The sequence below is a fragment of the Aotus nancymaae genome, unplaced genomic scaffold, assembly GCF_030222135.1.
Source record: "Aotus nancymaae isolate 86718 unplaced genomic scaffold, 86718_ANA_hifiasm-v0.15.2.pri h1tg000036l, whole genome shotgun sequence".
Lineage (NCBI taxonomy): Eukaryota > Metazoa > Chordata > Mammalia > Primates > Aotidae > Aotus > Aotus nancymaae.
The window spans coordinates 93,673,896-93,694,181 of NW_026988450.1; the positions used below are offsets into that span (position 1 = coordinate 93,673,896).

At 47.1% G+C, this 20,286-nt stretch overlaps 3 protein-coding genes and 1 pseudogene across 3 annotated transcripts in view; 3 read left to right on the forward strand and 1 right to left on the reverse strand.

Annotated features, from left to right (window-relative positions):
• Positions 1 to 20,286, forward strand: part of LOC105705718 (NUT family member 2F-like) — a 181,078-nt pseudogene that overhangs the window by 73,606 nt on the left and 87,186 nt on the right.
• LOC135277999 (small proline-rich protein 2A-like) lies at positions 3,197 to 3,415 on the forward strand. Its single transcript, XM_064384157.1, has one exon. The coding sequence runs from the start codon at positions 3,197 to 3,199 to the stop codon at positions 3,413 to 3,415; it is 219 nt and encodes a 72-aa protein (XP_064240227.1).
• Positions 11,459 to 15,014, forward strand: LOC135278098 (leucine-rich repeat-containing protein 71-like). The gene is made up of 8 exons (XM_064384785.1): positions 11,459 to 11,472; positions 11,697 to 11,832; positions 11,910 to 11,993; positions 12,092 to 12,181; positions 13,272 to 13,425; positions 13,627 to 13,719; positions 14,443 to 14,531; positions 14,979 to 15,014. Exons 1-8 carry the CDS (start codon positions 11,459 to 11,461, stop codon positions 15,012 to 15,014), a joined length of 696 nt encoding a protein of 231 aa, XP_064240855.1.
• LOC135278082 (rho guanine nucleotide exchange factor 11-like) overlaps positions 15,229 to 20,286 on the reverse strand; it is a 58,349-nt gene continuing 53,291 nt past the window's right edge. Inside the window, 6 exon segments of the mRNA XM_064384747.1 lie at positions 15,229 to 15,286; positions 15,946 to 16,145; positions 16,368 to 16,615; positions 17,530 to 17,625; positions 18,688 to 19,050; positions 19,351 to 19,569. Of these exon segments, the coding sequence (XP_064240817.1) occupies positions 15,229 to 15,286; positions 15,946 to 16,145; positions 16,368 to 16,615; positions 17,530 to 17,625; positions 18,688 to 19,050; positions 19,351 to 19,569 (1,184 nt within the window).

Here is a 20,286-nt window from a genome sequence, read left to right on the forward strand (position 1 = left end):
CTTTGTTTAGTGGAAAGTATCATAGTAAAATGTGAGATAACATGTTAAATCAAGTATTAGACCAAATAAAAGTTTTTGTTCTTTCCTGTCATTTTTAGGTACTAATAATTCATACTTAATGATCCCCTAGAAAATTAGGAAGTAGAAGTAATAGGAACGAACCTAATGCTATCAGACTCTTAAGGAATATAAAGCTAAGCTCTTTAGACATGAAGATAGATGATAGATAAATAAGGCCCCTGGTGTGTGCGTGTGTGTGTGTGTGTGTGTGTGTGTGTGTGTGTGTGTGTGTGAAATATGCTGGGCTCCCTGTCTGAGGGCCTGGATGCCTTAACTTGGGGAAACTGTGCCTGTTAGCCGCCTCTCTTCATGTGGTGGCTGTTCTTCATGTAACTCATCTGTGTGGAACTGTGAGTTTCAAGTTCACCACCTCAACTCGTAAAGTGACCCTGGTTGAGATCCTGGGTGCACTAGGGCTGCTGCCACTCTGGTGCCTGCACTGCCATGATAAGCAGCATGTTTGAGTGGGGTGTCCTCAGAAGGGGAGTCTCAGGGTGTGACCCAATTGTATTATGTCACACAGTGATCTCATTTGGCAGCAAATTCTTCACTTTTGCATGGCAGACATCAGACATTTCTCTATGGATTTATGTTTTAGATGTGATGTGAGGCTCTCGGGTGGTAGTAGGGGACCTATTTCATAAGGGACCTTTACTTGGCCCAGTGAAATGCTTGCCACGTATAATAGTCTATAGGAAGCATTTTGTGAGAACATCATTTGTAAACACCTGGCTTCATGGTGCTGACATAATGGCTCTATTTTTGTAATGTTCTGGCTGGTGATGATCTTGGCCAAGCCCTTCCTTACTGACAGGATCAGCAGCTGTTCTGGGACCCTAACCTGCTTAACTGAGGGATGTGATGCTGGGTGGATTCAGCACGCCTGCCTTTTCTGGAGCACAGCTGTTGACTTCTCCAGTGATTCTGAGTCTTTCCTCATCCTCATTCTCCTCTCTTCTTATTCACTTATAAAACCACTTTTCTTGGAAAGCTTCCTGATTAATGGTCCAGATAAGGAAGCTCCAGTAACATCACTTTAAAGGTTAAATATATAATATTTAGAAAGCCTCATTGATTGCAGGAAGAGTTTAAGAAACACGTGAAAGAACAATTTTGAAAATTTGTTTATAAATGCACTAAATGCATTGACAACATATGTGTTGAGTGAACATATGTACCAAAATAGACAGATGAGAGGTATACATTGGGGTGTGAGTTGATAATCTAGCAATTTGTGGGACTGGAAGGTTTATGGAAAAGACAAAAGAAGAACATGCAAACAAATTAAAAAGCACTGAGAAACATCTAAAACCTGTTTGGAAATAGAAATAATACATATAGACTACCCTTCATTTGTATTTTCCCCCTGATTTCAGACTTCAAGCACTCCAACTTTCCTCACTCTGCAAACCTACTTCTAATTATTTACATATGATAATGTGAGTCTATGCATCTTGTTCTCTATAGGATTTTCACAGGGAACCATATACACATGGTTCCATGCATAGATTTTGAGTGAATGCTTGTAACTTCAGTTTCCTTCTCTCCACTACCTTTTATAAATAAAAAGGCTGTAGTTCACATCTTTGATGGTGGCAAGTAGCAAACGTGCTGGGGAGACTAGATCTCACTCTGGAATCTGTCCTGGGATGCAAGTGCCTCCCAGGAGGCACTTGTGGTGTAGAAGACAGCTTCAAAGAGGAAAGGAATATAGGTAAAAATCTGGGTTTTTATGACAGAAAGGTGGTAAATTTCTGTCTTGAACAGGGTCAGCGGATAGCACATGTGATCAGCTTGCAAACCCAGAGGTAAGCATTTTTCTCCCCTGTGTGTAATCCCAGGGAGTTGATGTGACCTGCCTGTCATCATGGAACTTAGCAAAGAAAATGCCAGGCCCAGTTCAGGCCTTTGTTAGGTCTCTCCTTCCTTCTAGCACATTGGCCAATTGTACAAGGAAAGTAGACGCAGAATTGGGTTCACGTACAGCAATACGGCATTCAGCTAAAGTGGATCAGGGTGGGAAGTTTTAGGATTCAGGGGAGTTAAGATAGGAAGGGATAACTGTTCCTAATCAAGAGCGCCCTTGACAAGCAGTTAGAGAATCCCCCAATTTTCTCTCTAACATAAGTCACTGAAACTGAGAGCTAGGGCAGGTCCTCTGTGAGTCAGGAGCACTTAACTCAGTGGGGAGATCCCAGAACAGGATATTTCCTAGTTTGAGAATCCCTGTCATGCCAGCTAAGAATACATTTGCATTTTAGTTGGGACATTGCTGGACCAGCCCAGTTTTAGGCAGTTCCACTTCCCAGTGGGTGGGGTAGCAGGCCCTATAAAGATATTCCCTGCTGTGAGACTCCTAAACTCCTGGTACCCGAGCATCGATCTGCTTTGGAGAACCTAGTGAGTCTGCTTCCTTGAGTTCCTCTGTTCTTTGTGCCCTGAAATGTTGAATTTAATCGGTTATCAGCAAGTTTGGTTGATCCAATTCTGTGACCATGGGTTTGATGCTACTTAGTAGATGGAAATTTAGAATTAGAGTACAATGATATGCTATTTTAGCTTGTTTCTTGTATACACTTAGGTGTCTATAAGGACAGAGAAATGAATAGGAAAGCTTTGATTTGGAGAAGAAGAAAGAACAAAGTATTTTTTTCCTCATGTTTTCTTGGTGTTCTTTTCAAATGTTTGTGACTTAATAGGCGGAAGAGCCTGCAATCCATCCCAAACAGCCCTTTGTTCTGTGCTCAAGTCAACCCACTGGAACTTTACAACAGATAATGGTGGTAGAAACGGCGTGTGAGATTGCCCATGGTATCTGAACGTGTCACTGCCTTTCCTGAAGGTGTAATTTTCACAGAGATAACATGCTTGGTTCATTACTGCAGAGATATTTTCTTTGGAAAAATTGTATGAGAAAACACAGGATTTCCCAGGGCCAAGGAAGCAATTAATTTGCTAAAGTGGAAGAGAGAAATGAGGGAGTCATTAAAAGGCAGATAAGACTTTAAATAAATTTTTGGAGACTGGAGAAATAATATCCCATGGTGTTACATAAGCTTTGGCTTCTCTCTCTATAGGAACCCCTTCCTGTGAACACTGTCATATCATTTCTTTCAGGTTCTGAGACTCCAGCAGGATGTCTTACCAACAGCAGCAGTGTAAGCAGCCCTGCCAGCCACCTCCTATGTGCCCCATGCCAAAGTGCCCAGAGCCATGTCCACCCCCGAAGTGCCCTGAGCCCTGCCCACCACCAAAGTGTCCAGAGCCCTGCCCACCTCAGCAGTGCCAGCAGAAATGTCCTCCTGTGCCACCTTCTCCCCCCTGCCAGCAGAAGTATCCACCCAAGAGCAAGTAACAGCTTCGGGATTCATCAGGATCATGAAATGATGAGGATAATTGGCTCATCTTGTTCCACAGCTTCACCTGCATCTTCTTATCAAAGCCTACCGTGGTTACACAGGGAGCTTCTTTCCCCTTGGCCTGTAATCTGCCTGTGATGATCCCTGACAGCAAAATGTTTCCTTTTTGAGGCTGCCATACTGCCACTGTCCAGGTGGAGCTGAGAAAAGGAAGTCCTCAGCTGTGCCAGCTCTCACAGCTTTGGAAGAAAGAGCAGCAGCTCTCTCCCTGGGAACCATCAGAGAATTCTGTTGATGTTTTCTGTGTCTGTCTGTCACCTGGGCATGAGCTTCTCCCACCTGTGCAATTGTCACTTTTCTTTCACTCCCTGAATAAATCATCTTTGCATATATATTTGTGAATGAATCTTTTGCTTCATTTTGAATCTGCTTTATTAGCAATATTATACAATTATTTGGGTTTTTTTCCATCTTTCTTTCATCCATAGGCAGGATCTCACAATTATTGTTATCTGAATTTTGGGCCATATCAACGATTATTTTCATATCATTTTAAACCCCTTTATTTTTCCTTAATTAGTTTTTGATTGATTTGAGGAACAATTCAATCAGAATTTTAATCTCTTTATTGCAAACTGTGGAAAATAATATTTATATCACAAATTTATCTTGGGCATAAAATGGAATTAGTATCAGGAATTCAGCTGACACATCATTACTACTCATTTTATAGTAGTCTATTAGCAGCAGTACATCATCAGAGAAATTCAAATCAAAACTACAATGAGCAAAGGAGAAAATGGGCAGTTGTTCCGTGTGCATTGAGTTTTACTTTTGCAAGATAAAAATGTTCTAGAGATACATCGCATAATATCAGTGTACTTAACATGTCTAAACTAAAAAAATTGTCTTATTTGTGCATAGAAATACAATTGATTTTTGCATATTGATCTTGTATCCTGTAATCTTGCTGAATTTGTCTGTAAGTTCTAAGTGTGTGTGTGTGTGTGTGTGTGTGTGTGTGTGTGTAAGAATTTCTTAGGTCAGCTCTCTGTATCTGTGGGTTCTGCATCTGTGCTGCTTTTTTTATGTTTGTTGACTGTATAAATGTCTTCTTTTGGCAACTGTCTGTTGATGTCCTTTGCCCACTTTTAATGGAGTTGTTTGTTTTTTCTTGTAAATTTCTTTAAGTTTCTTGCAGATTCTGGATATTAGATCTTTGTCAGATAGATAGACCGCAAAAATTTTCTCCCGTTCTTTAGGTTGTCTGTTCACTCTAATGAGTTTCTTTTGCTGTGCAGAAGCTCCTTAGTTTAATTAGATCTAATTTGTCCATTTTTTCTTTTGTTGCAATTGCTTTTGATGTTTTTGTCATGAAATCTTTGCTGAAGACTATATCCTGAATGGTATTGCCTAGATTTCCTTCTAGGGTTTTTTTTCCCCCATAGTTTTGGGCTTTACATTTACAGTTTTTACAATAGAACCAAAAACAATAAAACATTTAGAAATAAAATTAACAAGAGAACAATGATATCAGCAAGATGAATGACTAGAGATGCCCAGTTCTCCCACCACCCTCACAAAAACAAACCAAAACAACAAATAACCAACTACATTTGGATTACAGTATCTAAAGGAGAGCACTGGGATAAAGCACAGAAGTGGTGAAACCCATGCGGAGCACAGAAATGTAGGACATCCAACAGACTAAATCAAGCAGATGAAGGAATTTCAGAACTTGAAGGTAAGTTTTTTGAAAGCATCATTTTAATTTTTTTCCAGTTAAAAGAAAAAAATTAGAAAAGAGTAAAGAAAGTCTATGGGACTTATGGGACACCATTAAGTGAACAAATATTCACATTATAAAAATTCCAGGGGATGAAGAGATAGTGAATGGCACAAAAAGCTTATTTAGCAAAACAATAGCTGAAAACTTCCCAAGTCTTGAGAGATATATGGACATCAGATCCAGGAATTTCAAGATTCCCCAACTGATTCAAACCAGAGCTGTCCTCTCCAAATCATATAATAACCAAACTGCAAAAGTCAAAGACACAGAGAGAATCCTAAAAGCAGGAAGAGAAAAGCATCAAGTCACATATAAGGAAATCCCCATAATTTGACTATTAGCAGATTTTTCACCAAAAACCATGCAGGCCAGGAGAGACTGAAATGATATAGTCAAAGTGCTAAAAGAGGGAGGCTTCAAGGTGGCTAACTTAAGGTATATTATACTTACTTCCATTACTAAGAATAACCAAAATAGAGAGTAGATAATGATACTTCAAATAGATGATCCAGAGCAGACACTGGAATTCAGCAGGAAAATGATAAGAAATACTAAAACAAAGAAAGGAAGAAGAAAGAAATTAGGCAGCCTGCTTGCCGATGATAGGCTGGGAGCCAAGAGAGACTCCCCAGTATGGGAAAAGAGTAAATGAGAATCAATATTGTGAAAATGGCCATACTGCCCAAAGTAATTTACAGATTCAACGCTATCCCCATCAAGCTACCAATGACCTTCTTCACAGAACTGGAAAAAACCACCTTAAACTTCATATGGAACCAAAAGAGAGCCCGCATAGCCAAGTCAATTCTAAGCAAAAGGAACAAAGCTGGAGGCATCACACCATCAGACTTCAAACTATACTACAAGTCTACGGTAATCAAAACAGCATGGCACTGTTACCAAAACAGAGATATAAACCAATGGAACAGAACAGGGGCCTCAGAGGCAATACCATACATCTACAACCATCTGATCTTTGATAAATCTGACAAAAGCAATGGGGAAAGGATTCCCTGTTTAATAAATGGTTTTGGGAAAACTGGCTAGCCATGTGCAGAAAGCAGAAACTGGACCCCTTCCTGACACCTTACACTAAAATTAACTCCAGATGGATTAAAGACTTAAACATAAGACCTAACACCATAAAAACCCAGAAGAATATCTAGGCAAAACCATTCAGGACATAGGCATAGGCAAGGACTTCATGACCAAAACACCAAAAGCATTGGCAACAAAAGCCAAAATAGACAAATGGGACCTAATCAAACTCCACAGCTTCTGCACAGCAAAAGAAACAGTCATTAGAGTGAATTGGCAACCAATAGAATGGGAGAAAATTTTTGCAATCTACCCATCTGACAAAGGGCTGATATCCAGAATCTACAAAGAACTAAAACAGATTTACAAGAAGAAACAAACAAGCCCATTCAAAAGTGGGCAAAGGATATGAACAGACACTTTACAAAAGAAGACATACATGAGGCCAACAAACATATGAAAAAATGCTCATCGTCACTGGTCATTAGAGAAATGCAAATCAGAACTACACTGAGATACCATCTCACGCCAGTTAGAATGGCGATCATTAAAAAATCTGGAGACAACAGATGCTAGAGAGGATGTGGAGAAATAGGAACACTTTTACACTGTTGGTGGGAGCATAAATTAGTTCAACCGTTGTGGAAGACAGTGTGGTGATTCCTCAAGGACCTAGAAATAGAAATTCCATTTGACTCAGCAATCCCATTACTGGGTATATATACAAATGATTATAAATCATTCTACTATAAGGACACATGCACACGAATGTTCATTGCAGCACTGTTTACAATAGCAAAGACTTGGAACCAACCCAAATGTCCATCAATGATAGACTGGACAAGGAATATGTGGCACATATACACCATGGAATACTACACAGCCATAAAAGACGATGAGTTTGTGACCTTTGTAGGGACTTGGATGAATCTGGAAACCATCATTCTTAGCAAACTGACACAAGAACAGAAAACCAAGCAGCACAGGTTCTCACTCATAGGCGGGTGTTGAACAATGATAACGTGTGGACTCAGGGAGAGGAGCATCACACACTGGGGGCAGTTGGAGGGGCAGCCAGGGAAGGGAGAGAGGGGGTGGGGAGGGTGGGGAGGGTTAACATGGGGAGAAATGCCAGATATAGTATGCACTTAAAGTAAAATAAAAATAAAAAATAAATAAATGAATAAAATAAAATATTATGCTAAGTTAAAGAAGTCAGATACAAAGGACCACATATTGTTTAATGCTATTTATATGAAATGTCAAGAATAGGCAAATTTCTAGAAACGGAATGTAGAGTAGTGGTTTCTAGGGGTCTGGGGGCAGGGGAATGAGGATTAACAACTCATCAGTATGGAGTTATTTGGAGGAGTGATTAAAGGGTTCTGAAATTAGATAGTGTTGATAATTGCATGAACTGTGAATGTATGAAGGACTATTGAATATACACTTCAAAAGGGTGAATTTTGTAGTATGTAAATTCTGTGTCAATAAAGGTATTTTAAAAACAAAGAAAATGGGCTCTTTTGTAAACATAAATGCAAGAAAATAGAAGGAAACCAAAAATCTGAAGAGATAAAATCCAGAGTGATTTTGAGAGACAAAAGTCCATCAAAACTCAGGTTTGCAGGTAAGATTAGATTAAGTTTTGATGTCATCCCACCTAAGTTTATTTTTCCAAATAATGTCAAAGGAGCCACGGTAAAGGAAGAAGACATGGAAAAAGGAAGTACAAGAATTTCATCTGTGAAAGAAATGTGAGTATAGTTACTAGCATATAGAACTGGCTAGAAGCAAACAGATTAGAAATCCACTAAATTTTTGAGGAATCATGTTTCCAAAGTAACCACAAGCAGGATCTGAAAATAAAATGAAATGAAGCAAAACAGCTTTTCAACAGCCTTAAATGACACTTGGTTAGAAAGTGAACTGCATTCTTCCAATCCATGAACATGAAATTTTTTCATTTGTTTGTGTTATCTATGATTTCTTTCAGCAGTGTTTTACAGTTCTCCCTGTAGAGATGTTTTATATTCTTCCTTTCACCTCCTTGATTATATGTATTCCTAGTTATTTTTGTGTGTGTGTGTGTGTGTGGCCATTGTAAATGGGATTCTGTTTTTGATTTGACTCTCAGCTTGAACATCATTGATGTATACAAATGTTACTGATTTTGTACATTGTTAAATGGCCATACTGCCCAAAGCAATCAACAGATTCAACATCATTCCTTTCAAACTATGAATGCTATTTTTCACAGAATTAGAAACACCTATTCTAAAATTCATATGAAACCAAAAGAGAATTCAAATAGCTAAAGCAATCCTAAACAAAAAGAACAAGGAATCACATTACTTGCCTTTAAGCTATTCTATAAAGCTATAGTAACCAAAACAGGATGGTACTGGTACAAAAACAGACACAGAGACGAATGAAACAGAATAGAGAACCCAGAAATAAAGCTGCACACCTACAGCCATCTAATTGTTGACAACATCAACAAAAATGAGCAATGGGGAAAGAACTCTCTATTAAATAAATGGTGCTGGGATAACTGGCTAGCCATGTGCACAAGAATGAAACTGAACCTCTATCTTTCACCATCTGAAAAATTAACTCAAGATGGATTAAAGATTTAAATGTAAGTCCTCAAAATATAAGAATCCTAGAAAAAACCTAGGAAACACCATTCTAGACACTGGTCTTGGGAAAGAGTTTATGACCAATTTCTTTCTTTTTTTTTTTGAGACGGAGTTTTGCTCTTGTTACCCAGGCTGGAGTGCAATGGCGCGATCTCGGCTCACCGCAACCTCTGCCTCCTGGGTTCAGACAATTCTCCTGCCTCAGCCTCCTGAGTAGCTGGGATTACAGGCACACGCCACCATGCCCAGCTAATTTTTTGTATTTTTAGTAGAGACGGGGTTTCATCATGTTGACCGGGATGATCTTGATCTTTTGACCTCGAGATCCACCCTCCTTGGCCTCCCAAAGTGCTGGGATTATAGGCGTGAGCCACCGCGCCCAATTTCTTAACAATTGTAACAAAACTAAAAATTGACAAGTAGGACCCAGTTAAATGAAACAGCCTCTTCACAGCAAAAGAACCTATCAACAGAGCAAACAGACAACTTGCTAAGTGGGAGAAGATATCTGTAAATCATCTGACAAAGGGCCAGCCGTGGTGGCTCACCTCTGTAATCCAAGCACTTTGGGAAGCCAAGGCAGGCAGATCATGAAGTCAGGAGTTCAAGACCAGCCTGGCCAAGATGGTGAAACCCTCTCTCTACCAAAAATACAAAAATTACCCTGGTGTGGTTGTGGGCATCTTTAATCCCAGCTATTCGGGAGGCTGAGGCAGAGAATTGCTTGAACCCAGGAGGTGGAACCTGGGAGGCAGAGGTTTCAGTGAGCCAATGGGAGGTCAAATCACACCATTGCACTCTCAAAAAAAAAAAATCATCTGACAAAGGTCTAATATCCTGAGGATATTATCCATAAGGAACTCAAACAACACTACAAGTGAAAACCAAATAATCACATTAAAAAGTGGGCAAAAACATGAACAGACACTTCTCAAAAGAAGATACAGAAGTGACCAAAAAATATGAAATAATGTTCAACATCACTAATCACCACAGAAATGTAAATCAGGACCACAATGAGATACCATCTCACACCAGTTAGAATGGCTATTATTTAAAAAGTAAAAAAACAACAGTTGCTAGCAAGACTGTGGAGAAGAGAGAAATTTTATACACTATTGATGAGAATGTAAATTAGTTCAGCCACTGTGGAAAGCAGTTTGGAGATTTTTCAAAGAACTTAAAATGGAGGTACCATTTCACCCAGCAATCTCATTACAGGGTATATATACAAAAGAATATAGATTATTCTAACAAAAAGACACATCCACTTGTATGTTTATTGCTGTACTATTTACAATAGCAAAGTCATGGAATCAACCTAGGTGCCCATCAACAGTGAATTGGATAAAGAAAATGTGGTACATATACACCGTGGAATGTTCCACAGCCATAAAAAAGAATGAAATCATGTTCTTTGCAGTAACGTGGATGGAGTTGGAGGCCACTATCCTAAGCAAATTAATGTGAGAACAGAAAGCTACATATCACACGCTCTCACTTGCAAATGAGAGCTGAACATTGGATACTCATGGACATAAAGATGGCAACAATAGACACAGGGGACTAATAGACGAGGGAAGAAATTGAAGGGGTTAAGGGTGGAAAAACTACCTGTTGGGTTCTATGCTCACTATCTGGGTGATGGGCTTATTCATATTCAAGCCTCAGCATCACACAATACACCCTTGTAACACACCTACAAGTGTATACCCCTGTATCAGCCCATTCTTGCATTGCCATAAAGAACTATCTGAGACTGGGTAATTTAGAAACAAAAGAGGTTTCATTGACTCACAGTTCCATAGACTGTACAGGAAGCATGGCTGGGAAGGCCTCAGGAAACTTACAATTATGGCAGAAGGCAAAAAGGAAGCAGGCACATCTTCACGTGACAGAGCAGGACGAGAGCGAAGGTGGAAGTGCTACACACTCTTAACCAACAAGATCCTGTGAGAACTCACTCACTATCATGAGAACAGCAAGGGGGAAGTCTGCCCCCATGATCCAGTCACCTCCACCAGGCCCTCCTCCAACATTGAGGATGACAGTCTCACATGAGATTGGGTGGGAGCACATAACCAAACCATGTCAACTCCTAAATCTGAAATAAAAGTGGAAACTATAGAAAAGAAAAAAATAACAAAAAATTTTAAAAAGAAAAGTGAATTGCCAAGTTACCTAACCAAGAAGGGCATAGTCCACAGTACACACTTCAGGTTTGATTATAGAGAACAGTATAAAAAAGGGATAATTCTACCTATGGCAAAAAAATGCATAGCAAAGTTAAAAGGAGTTCTTTCCAGAGAACAGAATCAACACCTTAAAAGGAACTTCTGCCACTTCTGGTATATTGGAATGGGAAGAGTGTGGCTTCACAATGCCTGCCCAGTTGGATTTCAGAGTACCAAGGCCCAGTGGCTGCCATGTGTCACCATTATCTTCCTTTGCGCAGGGTAGTTTTGATTTAGTTTTCCTGTATCTGCATTGACATTGGATGCTGAGTAATAGGAAAAACGGCCCGTTCGTTTGCTTCATAATTTTCTGAACAAAAGGAGCCATAGGAAGACATGATGGACAGCATGTGAGACTCCCGGCCCTCATCCCTTCCTCTGGGGCTGCCTTGAAATCCCAAGCCATTTTTAGTCCCCAGCCGTCCTTGTCCCCCTACCATCTCGGCAAGGGCCCTCGATTCCTGCCCCTACATCCTCAGACCAGACGGCTCCTCAAGCCGTCAAGAGTCCTAAATTCCGGCGGACGCCCTGCACCGAGTTTCCAGCGACCCACATTCTCCCTCCGGCTGCCCAGGATCGCGCGCTTGTCTCTGCGCAACAACAACATCGATGACCGCGGGGCGCAACTCCTGGGCCAGGCGCTGTCCACGCTGCGCAGCTGCAACCGGACCCTCGTCTCGCTCAACCTGGGCTTCAACCACATCGCGGACGTGAGTGTGCAGCGGGGAGAGACCCGCTGGGAGCAGGTGCGGCTCGGGCGGCTCACGCCTCCCTGACCACCCCTTAGGGCCTCCGGCTTAACTGTTCCCTGCTCTGGCTGTCCCTGGCCCACAACCGCATCCAGGACAAGGGTGCCCTGAAGCTGGCGGAGGTGGGTGTGCCGATCAGGTGGGTCCGGGACGAGGACTGGCCGGGGGAGCCGACCCTGACTCCGCTGGCGTTCGACCTCGGGGCACCCGCCTTCCGCAGGTCCTGCGACCCTTCGAGCTGACGCACACTGAGGTGGTGGAGCGCCGGCGCCTCCTGCTGGAAAAAGGGACGCAGGAACGCTCGCGATCGGTGAGGAATCCCCAGGCCCCAGGCCCCAGGCCCAGGCCCTCTAACCCTCGAGCCCACTTCCGAAGTCCGCTGCTTTTCAGCAAACTGGACATCCGGTTAAATCTCCATCCTCTGTCATGACTTTTTCCCTCCGACTTCTGCATAAACGTTTGCCAAGCCGCTGCTGGGCGGGCTCTAATTGCAGAACCACCCTATGGGCAGTTGAGTGTATTGGTTGAGAGACAGGACACTAGATTTAGACCATCTGGACCTGAAGTCCGGTTCATCCATATCCTAGCTTGTGACCTTGGGCATGTTACTAAACTTCTTCTTTTAATGGTAGAATATTTTGCTTTATTTCATTATGTGCAGGATATTTGGGATAACTAAACTTTTTTTTTTTTCTCTTGAGATGGAGTCTGGCTCTGTTGCCCAGGCTGGAGTGCAGTGGCACAATCTCGGCTCACTGCAACCTCCGCCTCCAGGGTTCAAGCTATTCGCCTGCCTCAACCACCTGAGTAGCTGGGATTACAGGTGTGTGCCACCAGGCCTGGCTAATTTTTGTATTTTTTAATAGAGACGGGGTTTCGCTGTGTTGACCAGGCTGGTCTCGAACTCCTGGTCTCAAGTGATCCGGCCCCTCTTGGCCTCCCAAAGTGTTGGGATTACAGGCATAAGCCACTGTGCCCGGCCTGTTATTTAACTTCTCCTTGCTTCAGTTTCTTCATCTGTAAGTGGGGATGACTGTACCTATTTCATGACTGTTGAGAGGATTTAATGACTTAATTCCTGCAATCCATTTAAAATAGCACCTGGCACTTAGCTCAATAAAAGTTAGCTGCTATTTTCCCCCCTCAGTATGACAGTCTGAGATCCTGCCTCACCCTTTGTCTCACCCCCACCCAGGTCCCTCTGCTATTTCTATTTCTTCTCCAAAGCATCTCACCCCAGAGGAGTCCATTACAAATTATTGTAGCATTTAGGCAGGGAGGTGGGTGGGAGGTGCTGTCAGCTCCACTGCTCCCCAAGTACGGGCACAGCTACCTTTCATGCCCCCATTGAGGAAGGGGCTCTGGCTTCTTCCTCCCTCCCTTTCCATTTGTGAGCACAGCCCTCCTCCTCAAGACACGGGGACTCCAAAACAGACTGTGAGAAGAGTCAGATGGTAGGGATCAGCAACAGTGCATTGGTGGACAAGACAGACAAGACGCAGGCAATGAAAACCCCTAAGGGCCTGGGCAAGAAAAAGGAGAAATCATGGGTAGGTGTGCAATGGGACAGAGCCTGGGTGCTGGATGGACAGCGGAGGGGGCTTCCATCACGTGCAGAGGCAGTAGAGGGAAGAAGGACACATGGGCCTTTGAATTCCCCCTAAAGCCTCCGGTCCTAACCCCTCTCCTTCCCTCACCACTGCTCATCCCCTCCAGAGGTGGGACTTGCACTTCTCTTCTCACCTTCTCCATGAGAATTGACCAAGAAAGAGGAGAAGTCAGGGGCTGGGCAGTTGCCTGCACAAGGAACCCCTAAGAAAAAAGACGCCACAAAGGCAGGCAAGGGGAGTAAGTGCGGGCGCCCCTGGGCAGCACCTTCCCACGTGGAGGAGGAAAGAGTGCTGGGCAGGGTGCAGGAGGCTGTTCTGGGCCTGAGCGCGCCTGCCTGGAGCTCACCTCACCATGTCTCTCTGGGCCTGATTTCCTTCTCACAGTGGGATGACGTGGGGAGCCTCATCCGGCCCGGATGTCCTGAGCCACTGCTCTCCACACCCCCTTCGTCGGAGCTGGAGCTCTGTGGCTCTGTCTTCAAAGAACCCACCCACCTAGCTGGGGTCCCCCTCCAGCCATTTCTTTTTTCTTTTTCTTCTTTTTTTTGAGATGGAGTCTCACTCTGTCGCCCAGGCTGGAGTGCACAGATGCGATCTCAGCTCACTGCAATCTCCGCCTCCTGGGTTCAAGCAATTCTCCTGTCCCAGCCTAGCCAGTAGCTGGGATTACAGGCATGCACCACCATGCCCTACTAACTTTTGTATTCTTAGTAGAGAAGGGGTTTCACTATATTGGCCAGGCTGGTTGAGAACTCCTGACCTCAGGTGATCCTCCCACTTTGGCCTCCCAAATTGCTGGTGGTGTGAGCTACGACGCCCGGCCCCCTCCAGCCATTTCTACTGCACCCAAACCCATGGTTGGGGGGTGTCTTTGCCTCACCTAGCCTGTTCTCTCTGGGGAGGGAGCCTGGGTGGTATCAGAAATGTGCACTGTGCATTCTGGCTCCTCTTCTGGCCCCAGAGGTAACCATCCCTGAGCAGAAGCCAAGCAGGATAAAAGGGATCAAGATCGGGAGCAGAGAGAAGCGCAGCATCTTCCCAGAGTTGGAGGTAAGCTGCCGGGAGGAATGGAGGCAAAGGGCATACCCCTGGGATTCCAGGCTTGCCTGGTACCTCTCATCCCAGCCCCTCTTGGAATGTGGTCTCCAGCCCCATGCGGGTTAACTAGGAGATACAAGTGAACCCCCTCTTCCCTTGGCAGCTCCTTCCGTAACTGTCTCCAGCACTCCAGGAACAGGAACAAAAAAGGTCAAAGTTATTTACAACAGCAAAGATGCACATACAATAAATACATATTTATAGGACCAAAGTGACAACGGGGAGGGGAGGCACCCACCTCCGCCTGGGGTCTTGTGGAGAAAGAGGGGAGGAAGAAAGTGCATTTACACAGAAGTCTCCTTCTCTCACTTGCATGTCTGAGGGCAGCGCACGTCCAGGCATGCACACGTACGCACGTGTATGGGGTGAGGGCAGCCGTGGTGATTGGGGGCCTTTCAGATGCAGTCAGCATCCTTAGGAGACACCAGGCCTTAGAGGGTTGGGCTAAGGGAGGGAAAAGACACCGAAACTTGACTCTGATTTGAGCAGACCAAGCAACATGCCGGTCTCCCCCAAGGCCTTGGCTGGATCCGAGTTTCCCCAACTGCCTCCTCCACAGTGAGGACAGTTAGGATCCCCCCACCCTGGGTCCGGTCTCAGGCCAGTCCCTGAAGGAGTGGGGACGCAGGGGATTTGGTGGTTTGCACGGTTATGGTCCTGGTGACGCGGCTGCGGCTGCTGCGCTCTCTTCCAGGGGGTGTCAGAGCCTGCGGGAGGAGGATGAAGGTGAGGAACTGGCCAGCCTGAGGCCACCGCTTCCACGTTTTGTCTAGAAAGTGTTCAGGCTCATGAGAGGAGCTCCTTCAGCACCTTCCCTCTCCTCCAGAAACCCTAGTTTCTTGTAGGGCTTGAAAAGGGCTATCTACCTAACTCCACTTGCATCAGCCCCGAAAGCCCTTACGTCAAGTAGGTATGTGCCAAGTCTTCCTCAGTTACAACATAGCCTGGCCCACCCAGTATGGTTCTGCACCATTTAATAAGCACGAGTCTTAGGCCAGCACTGCGGTGTGCACCTGCAAGCCCGTATCTCAAATATAATATATATAAACACACACACACACACACACACACACACACACAAATAATGAAAATAATTAAAAAAAGGAAAAAAAGTCTCAGATGTGACACCAGGCTCCTCCTGGTTTGTTACCTCCATAGCACAAGGAATAAGACGGCTCAATTCTAAGCTCCCCATTTTGCGGGGAAGCGTCTGTGGGGTCCCTCTCTGAAGCTGAGGGAATGAATTCGTTTCACTCAAGGGGAAACCAGACTCTCAGAACCACCATCTCTTACTGCTTGGCAATGTGTCCTCACAAATTGGGGGACCTCTCCCTGATGGTAGGTACTGAGAGGGACCTGGCTTCACTCACCATCCTCAGGGCAGGGTCCCAGTTCATGGCCGTTCCCGGAGTCAGAAGCCACGGGCTCCTTAGTGGGAGGTGAGAGGGAGCCATCTGTCCATCGAGCTGCTGCTACTTCTGTGTGGAAACTGCCCACAGGCGTGCTGCCACCAGACGACTCTCCCCCAAGGGACTTGGGCAGCTCTCTGTGGGCCAGCACCATGTCCTGGAAGAGTTGGCAGGGGATTGTCTGCTCAAGTCCTTCTATTGCTAAGGCCCCTGGGGAAGGGGTCACACTCTGATCTGTGCTGGGCCTTGGGGAAGGGGGTGTGATTTAAGGGTGGCTGGGTGAGCTGGGGGAAGATCCCTGGGCCAGGACAGGATCTTGGGCTCATAGGGAATGGTTTTGGGGTGACGGACTTGCAGGGACAAGCCCTGTTTCCCTCACCTTGAGCCTGTTGAGCTTGAGGGTGAGCTGCTCGATGGTATGGAAGATCATGCCCACATCCCTGAGGGCCAGGCTTTGGGGAGAGTGGCTGGGGCGTCTTGGATCTCCATTGCCTCCCTGCAGCTGAGGCTGAGGCTCTATCTGCCCTGCAGGGAGGCTGGCAGGCTGAGGGGGGCTCGTGGGTGCCCCTGAAAGGTCGGTGCTTGAGTCCAGGGGTCCTGCTGGCATGCTGACATAAAAGCAGTTCCCTGTCCCCACAAGAAGAGAAAAGTGATCAGGAGGCAAACAGAGAAGTTGGAGCTATCCCCCCGCTCCCGTGGGGTTCCCCAGCTGCTTGATAGTGCAGACCAGGCAGCCCTCTCCATGTGAAGTCTGAGCACATGGGCCTTGCTCACTGTCTGCCAGCCCCCTAAAAGCCCTGGTCCCCAGCCTTTCTAGACGGTACGTTGCTCAGTCTGGCCCCAACCTGGGGGAGATGCTGAGCAGTGAACTCAAGGGAGATGTGTCGGGCTGCAGTGTTTTGTTTGGGGAAATGGGAGTGGCTCCCCCTCCTTGAGTAAACAGATCAGGGGCTGGTTTCAGGCTCTTCTTCTAAAAGGAGCAGGCAGCAGCCCTCTCGCCCTGCCTGACTCCAGCTCTGGATGAACTGCAGCCCTGCCCTGCTCCTCTGCCACCCATGCCATGAGCCTCTGGAGGTCCCTCGACCCAACCGAGGGGTGTCAGAGACAGCTGGAGGAAAGATTTGGAGGGTTCCTGACAGGCAGGAAGCTCAGAGAACCACTGTGGAACCTGGGAGGCCCTTTCAGCTGCTTTCCACAGTGACACTGGAGTGGCGTCTGGAGTGGGGAAGCAGCTGCTCGAACATCAGGTGAAGGACACTGGGTTCCTGGCACCAGGCCAGGCTTCCCTGCCCCTCTCACAACTGCACGCTGGTGTTTATCCCTGCTGCTCTAAACGGGAGCCTGGATAGGTGGCTTCTTAAGGCTGGACGGACAGCACAGGGACCATCCACGTCCTTAGGTCCACATCTTCCTCCTCCCCTTTCCGGGCAGCTGAGGGAGCTGGTGGGTGTGTGTGTGACCGCGGGCAGGGGTCCGGCTCTGCCCTCAGGTCCCACACACCAGTCCTGGCCTGTCTTTGGCTCCGAGGGGAAAGTTATTACCTGTAGCCTTTGTTCCGCTTTCCACTTCAGGCGGCTCAGGCTCTGACTGGCCACTCTCTGGTAGTGCAGGGACAACCTTGCTGCCTGCCGCCTCAGCTGCACCGACACCACCACCACCAGGAAGAGGAGACACCGAAAGACAAGGAAAGGGAAGGGAGAGCGAGCAGGAAGGAGAGAGGGCAGGAGGTGGGGGCAAGGGAGGAGAAAACGGGAAGAACAAGGTGAACACAAGATCATACACGATGACATCCCGGGCAGCGTGGAGAAGTTTCCACCAATTCACCGAGAGAGAGAAGGAAGGTCAGTTCCCAGAAACCCAGGAGACAGGCAGGCCTCGGGCAGATGGAATGAAAAATGCTACTGGAAGGGAGGCAGAGCGGAGCCCCAGGGGAGGGCAGGAAGCCCCTGCCACGAGACCCCCAGCGTGGAACCCCACCCCGTGCGTGCCCCAGGCTTTGTTCTGCCTTTCTTGCCACCCTCTCAGACTAGCCCACTCTTCCCGGGGCGGGTACCTTCCTCCTTGGGCTCACTGCTTGGGCCAGGCAAACCTGTCTGCCTCCCTGCGGGCTTGTCTCCGCTTTTCTTGTCTCAAGGCCGCCTGTGGTGCTCCCCAACCTTGGCTGCCTTCCTATCACCTTGCTCACTCCCCAGACCCCTCACTCGCCAGGTGTCTTCCCAGCCTTGTCCTCCACACCCTCTAGTCCCAGCTGCCACCTCTGTTGCCCGCGGCGCTGTTGCCTGGCGTGAGGGGCTGCGTGCCCCTGCCCTGTCTGTCCGGGGCTGAGGCTCCTGGGAAGGGCGGCTCTTTTCCCCGGGACCAGAAGCGCAGTGAGGAGTGCTAACAGAGACCGGTTCTGGTAGTCGGTTTGTGCCAGGCAGAAAGAAATGTCCTTATGTGTTACAAAATGAAGTTGAGCGATGATTCACAATTTTCTCTAAAGCCACGCAGATATTAAGCGGCAGAGCTAAGCTCTGAATCTCCACTGTCCACCTCCAAAGCCTGCCTGATATCGGCGTGTCCCCTTCTTCCAGGACCCAGTGTAGGTCTCTGCTCACGCGACACCCAGGGGGAATACAGGGAAGGAAGCAGCTGTTCCGAAGACTTATCTCACCTAGCAAGGGTGCTTCCCCCGCACTGGACATGCCCATTTATTTTACCTTTTCTCACAACTTTGTAATCTCCTGCTGCCTCTGTGCTTGAAGCCTCTTCAGCCAGATTCCTATCCAGTTCTGGAGATTCCCATATCCCAGAATTTCTGATCCTTGGGGGTAGATCTTCCAGAGAACGGAGAGCCACGTCCTCCTGCTCTGGCCGTTCCCCCTTCGGCCCTGGAAGCTGGGTGTTGTCCCCTTCACCCCCAGGGAGGGCTTGCCCTGGGGAGCCTGGGTCCCGGGGGTGAGAGGTGACGCTGATGACAGAAGGTGTGGGTGTCACGTCGTCCTCGGGCTCCCGGGCAGCCTGAGTTTCCATGGTGAGACCTGGCAGCAGGCTCCACAGGATCAGGCGTCGCAGGTTCTCCACTGGAGGTGAAACAGGGTGATGTCTTCCCAGCACGGGACTGCACACCACGTCAGAAGGATCGCTGTGTTGCATCACCGACCCCACCCAAGGTGGTGACCTCAGGCACAGGTAGAGCTGGAGGGCTCTGGCCAACTAGCTGGTGGGGGTTGGCTGGGCAATGACATTTGTCGCCGCATCCACCTCTCCTCAAGCACACCAGGGAGAGCCTCTGGGAAGGTGGAGGGTGCAGGCGCCTGTCAGTTTACATAGGCTGTGCGACTGGGGACCAGAGGCTGACGCCAGGGCCTTGAGGCACTCACCATCTTCCAGAGCAGAATCAGTGAGGCCTTCCATGAACAGAGGGCCTGGGAAGGCCAGGTGGATGGGGTTCCTTGTCCTGACGCCCCGGTTCTCTCCATCCAGGGATGTGGAAGGGCAAGGCAGGACACCCAGTTCCTCCTCCTCCGCACTGCCTTCCTGCTTAGGGTCCTCCAACAGGACCGGGTGCTTCCCTTGGACCCTCTGCTCGGGCCCAGTACCTGCTTTGGATGAGAAGACTGCCAGGCAGGGAAAGGGAGAGGGCACGTATGAGAGAGCCCATGTGCAGCTTTGGAGCCAAGGGGCTGGGAACACCGAGTCATTCTACCATTGTCACTGGACACTTCCTCTGGCTGGCACTGTCCCAGGCTCTAAGCATACAACAGTAAGCAAAACAAAAAGATCCCTGCCCATGCTGAGCATACATTCTAGTGGAAGGACACACAAAAATAGACACTTCAGTCAGTTATGCAGTTTGTTAGAAGGCGGTAACTTCCACGGGAAAGAAGAAAACAACAGAGTAGGGTGTGAGGGTTGGGCAGTGCTGGCGTTAAACAGATTGCGTGAAGGGGACACAGGAACAGATGCGAAGGAGGTGCGGCGTTAGGAGGAAAAACATTCTAAGCAGAAGGAAACAACAGGGACCCAGCCAGGAAGCCTGAGATTTCTCCTGAAACCCAAGACCCCAGGTTACTCCACACACAAGCTCTCAATGAGAACGCCGTCCCCTCTACCAATCCCATCACGGTAAGTGCATCTGAAGCCTTTTGAGCGCCCTGGCCTCCCATGTTTCCCATTCCTGTAGCTGCGGCACGCATCTCTCTCCCCAGCAGTAATCCCTGGCTGGAGGATGCAGGGGACCCCGTCAGGCTGCTCCTCTTCCTCCACGGCTGATGCCATCACCCAGAGAGGCTGGGTGGGAATCTCTGGTCAGGTGA

What these genes read in the sequence shown, in the direction of transcription:
- LOC135278098 (XM_064384785.1), top strand. An exon ending in CGCAGGAACGCTCGCGATCG is followed by an intron (nt 12,182 to 13,271) that starts GTGAGGAATCCC and finishes TTGTGAGCACAG; the next exon opens with CCCTCCTCCTCAAGACACGG. An exon ending in CACAAAGGCAGGCAAGGGGA is followed by an intron (nt 13,720 to 14,442) that starts GTAAGTGCGGGC and finishes TTCTGGCCCCAG; the next exon opens with AGGTAACCATCCCTGAGCAG.
- LOC135277999 (XM_064384157.1), top strand. Translation starts at nt 3,197, where the DNA reads ATGTCTTACCAACAGCAGCAGTGTAAGCAGCCCTGCCAGCCACCTCCT.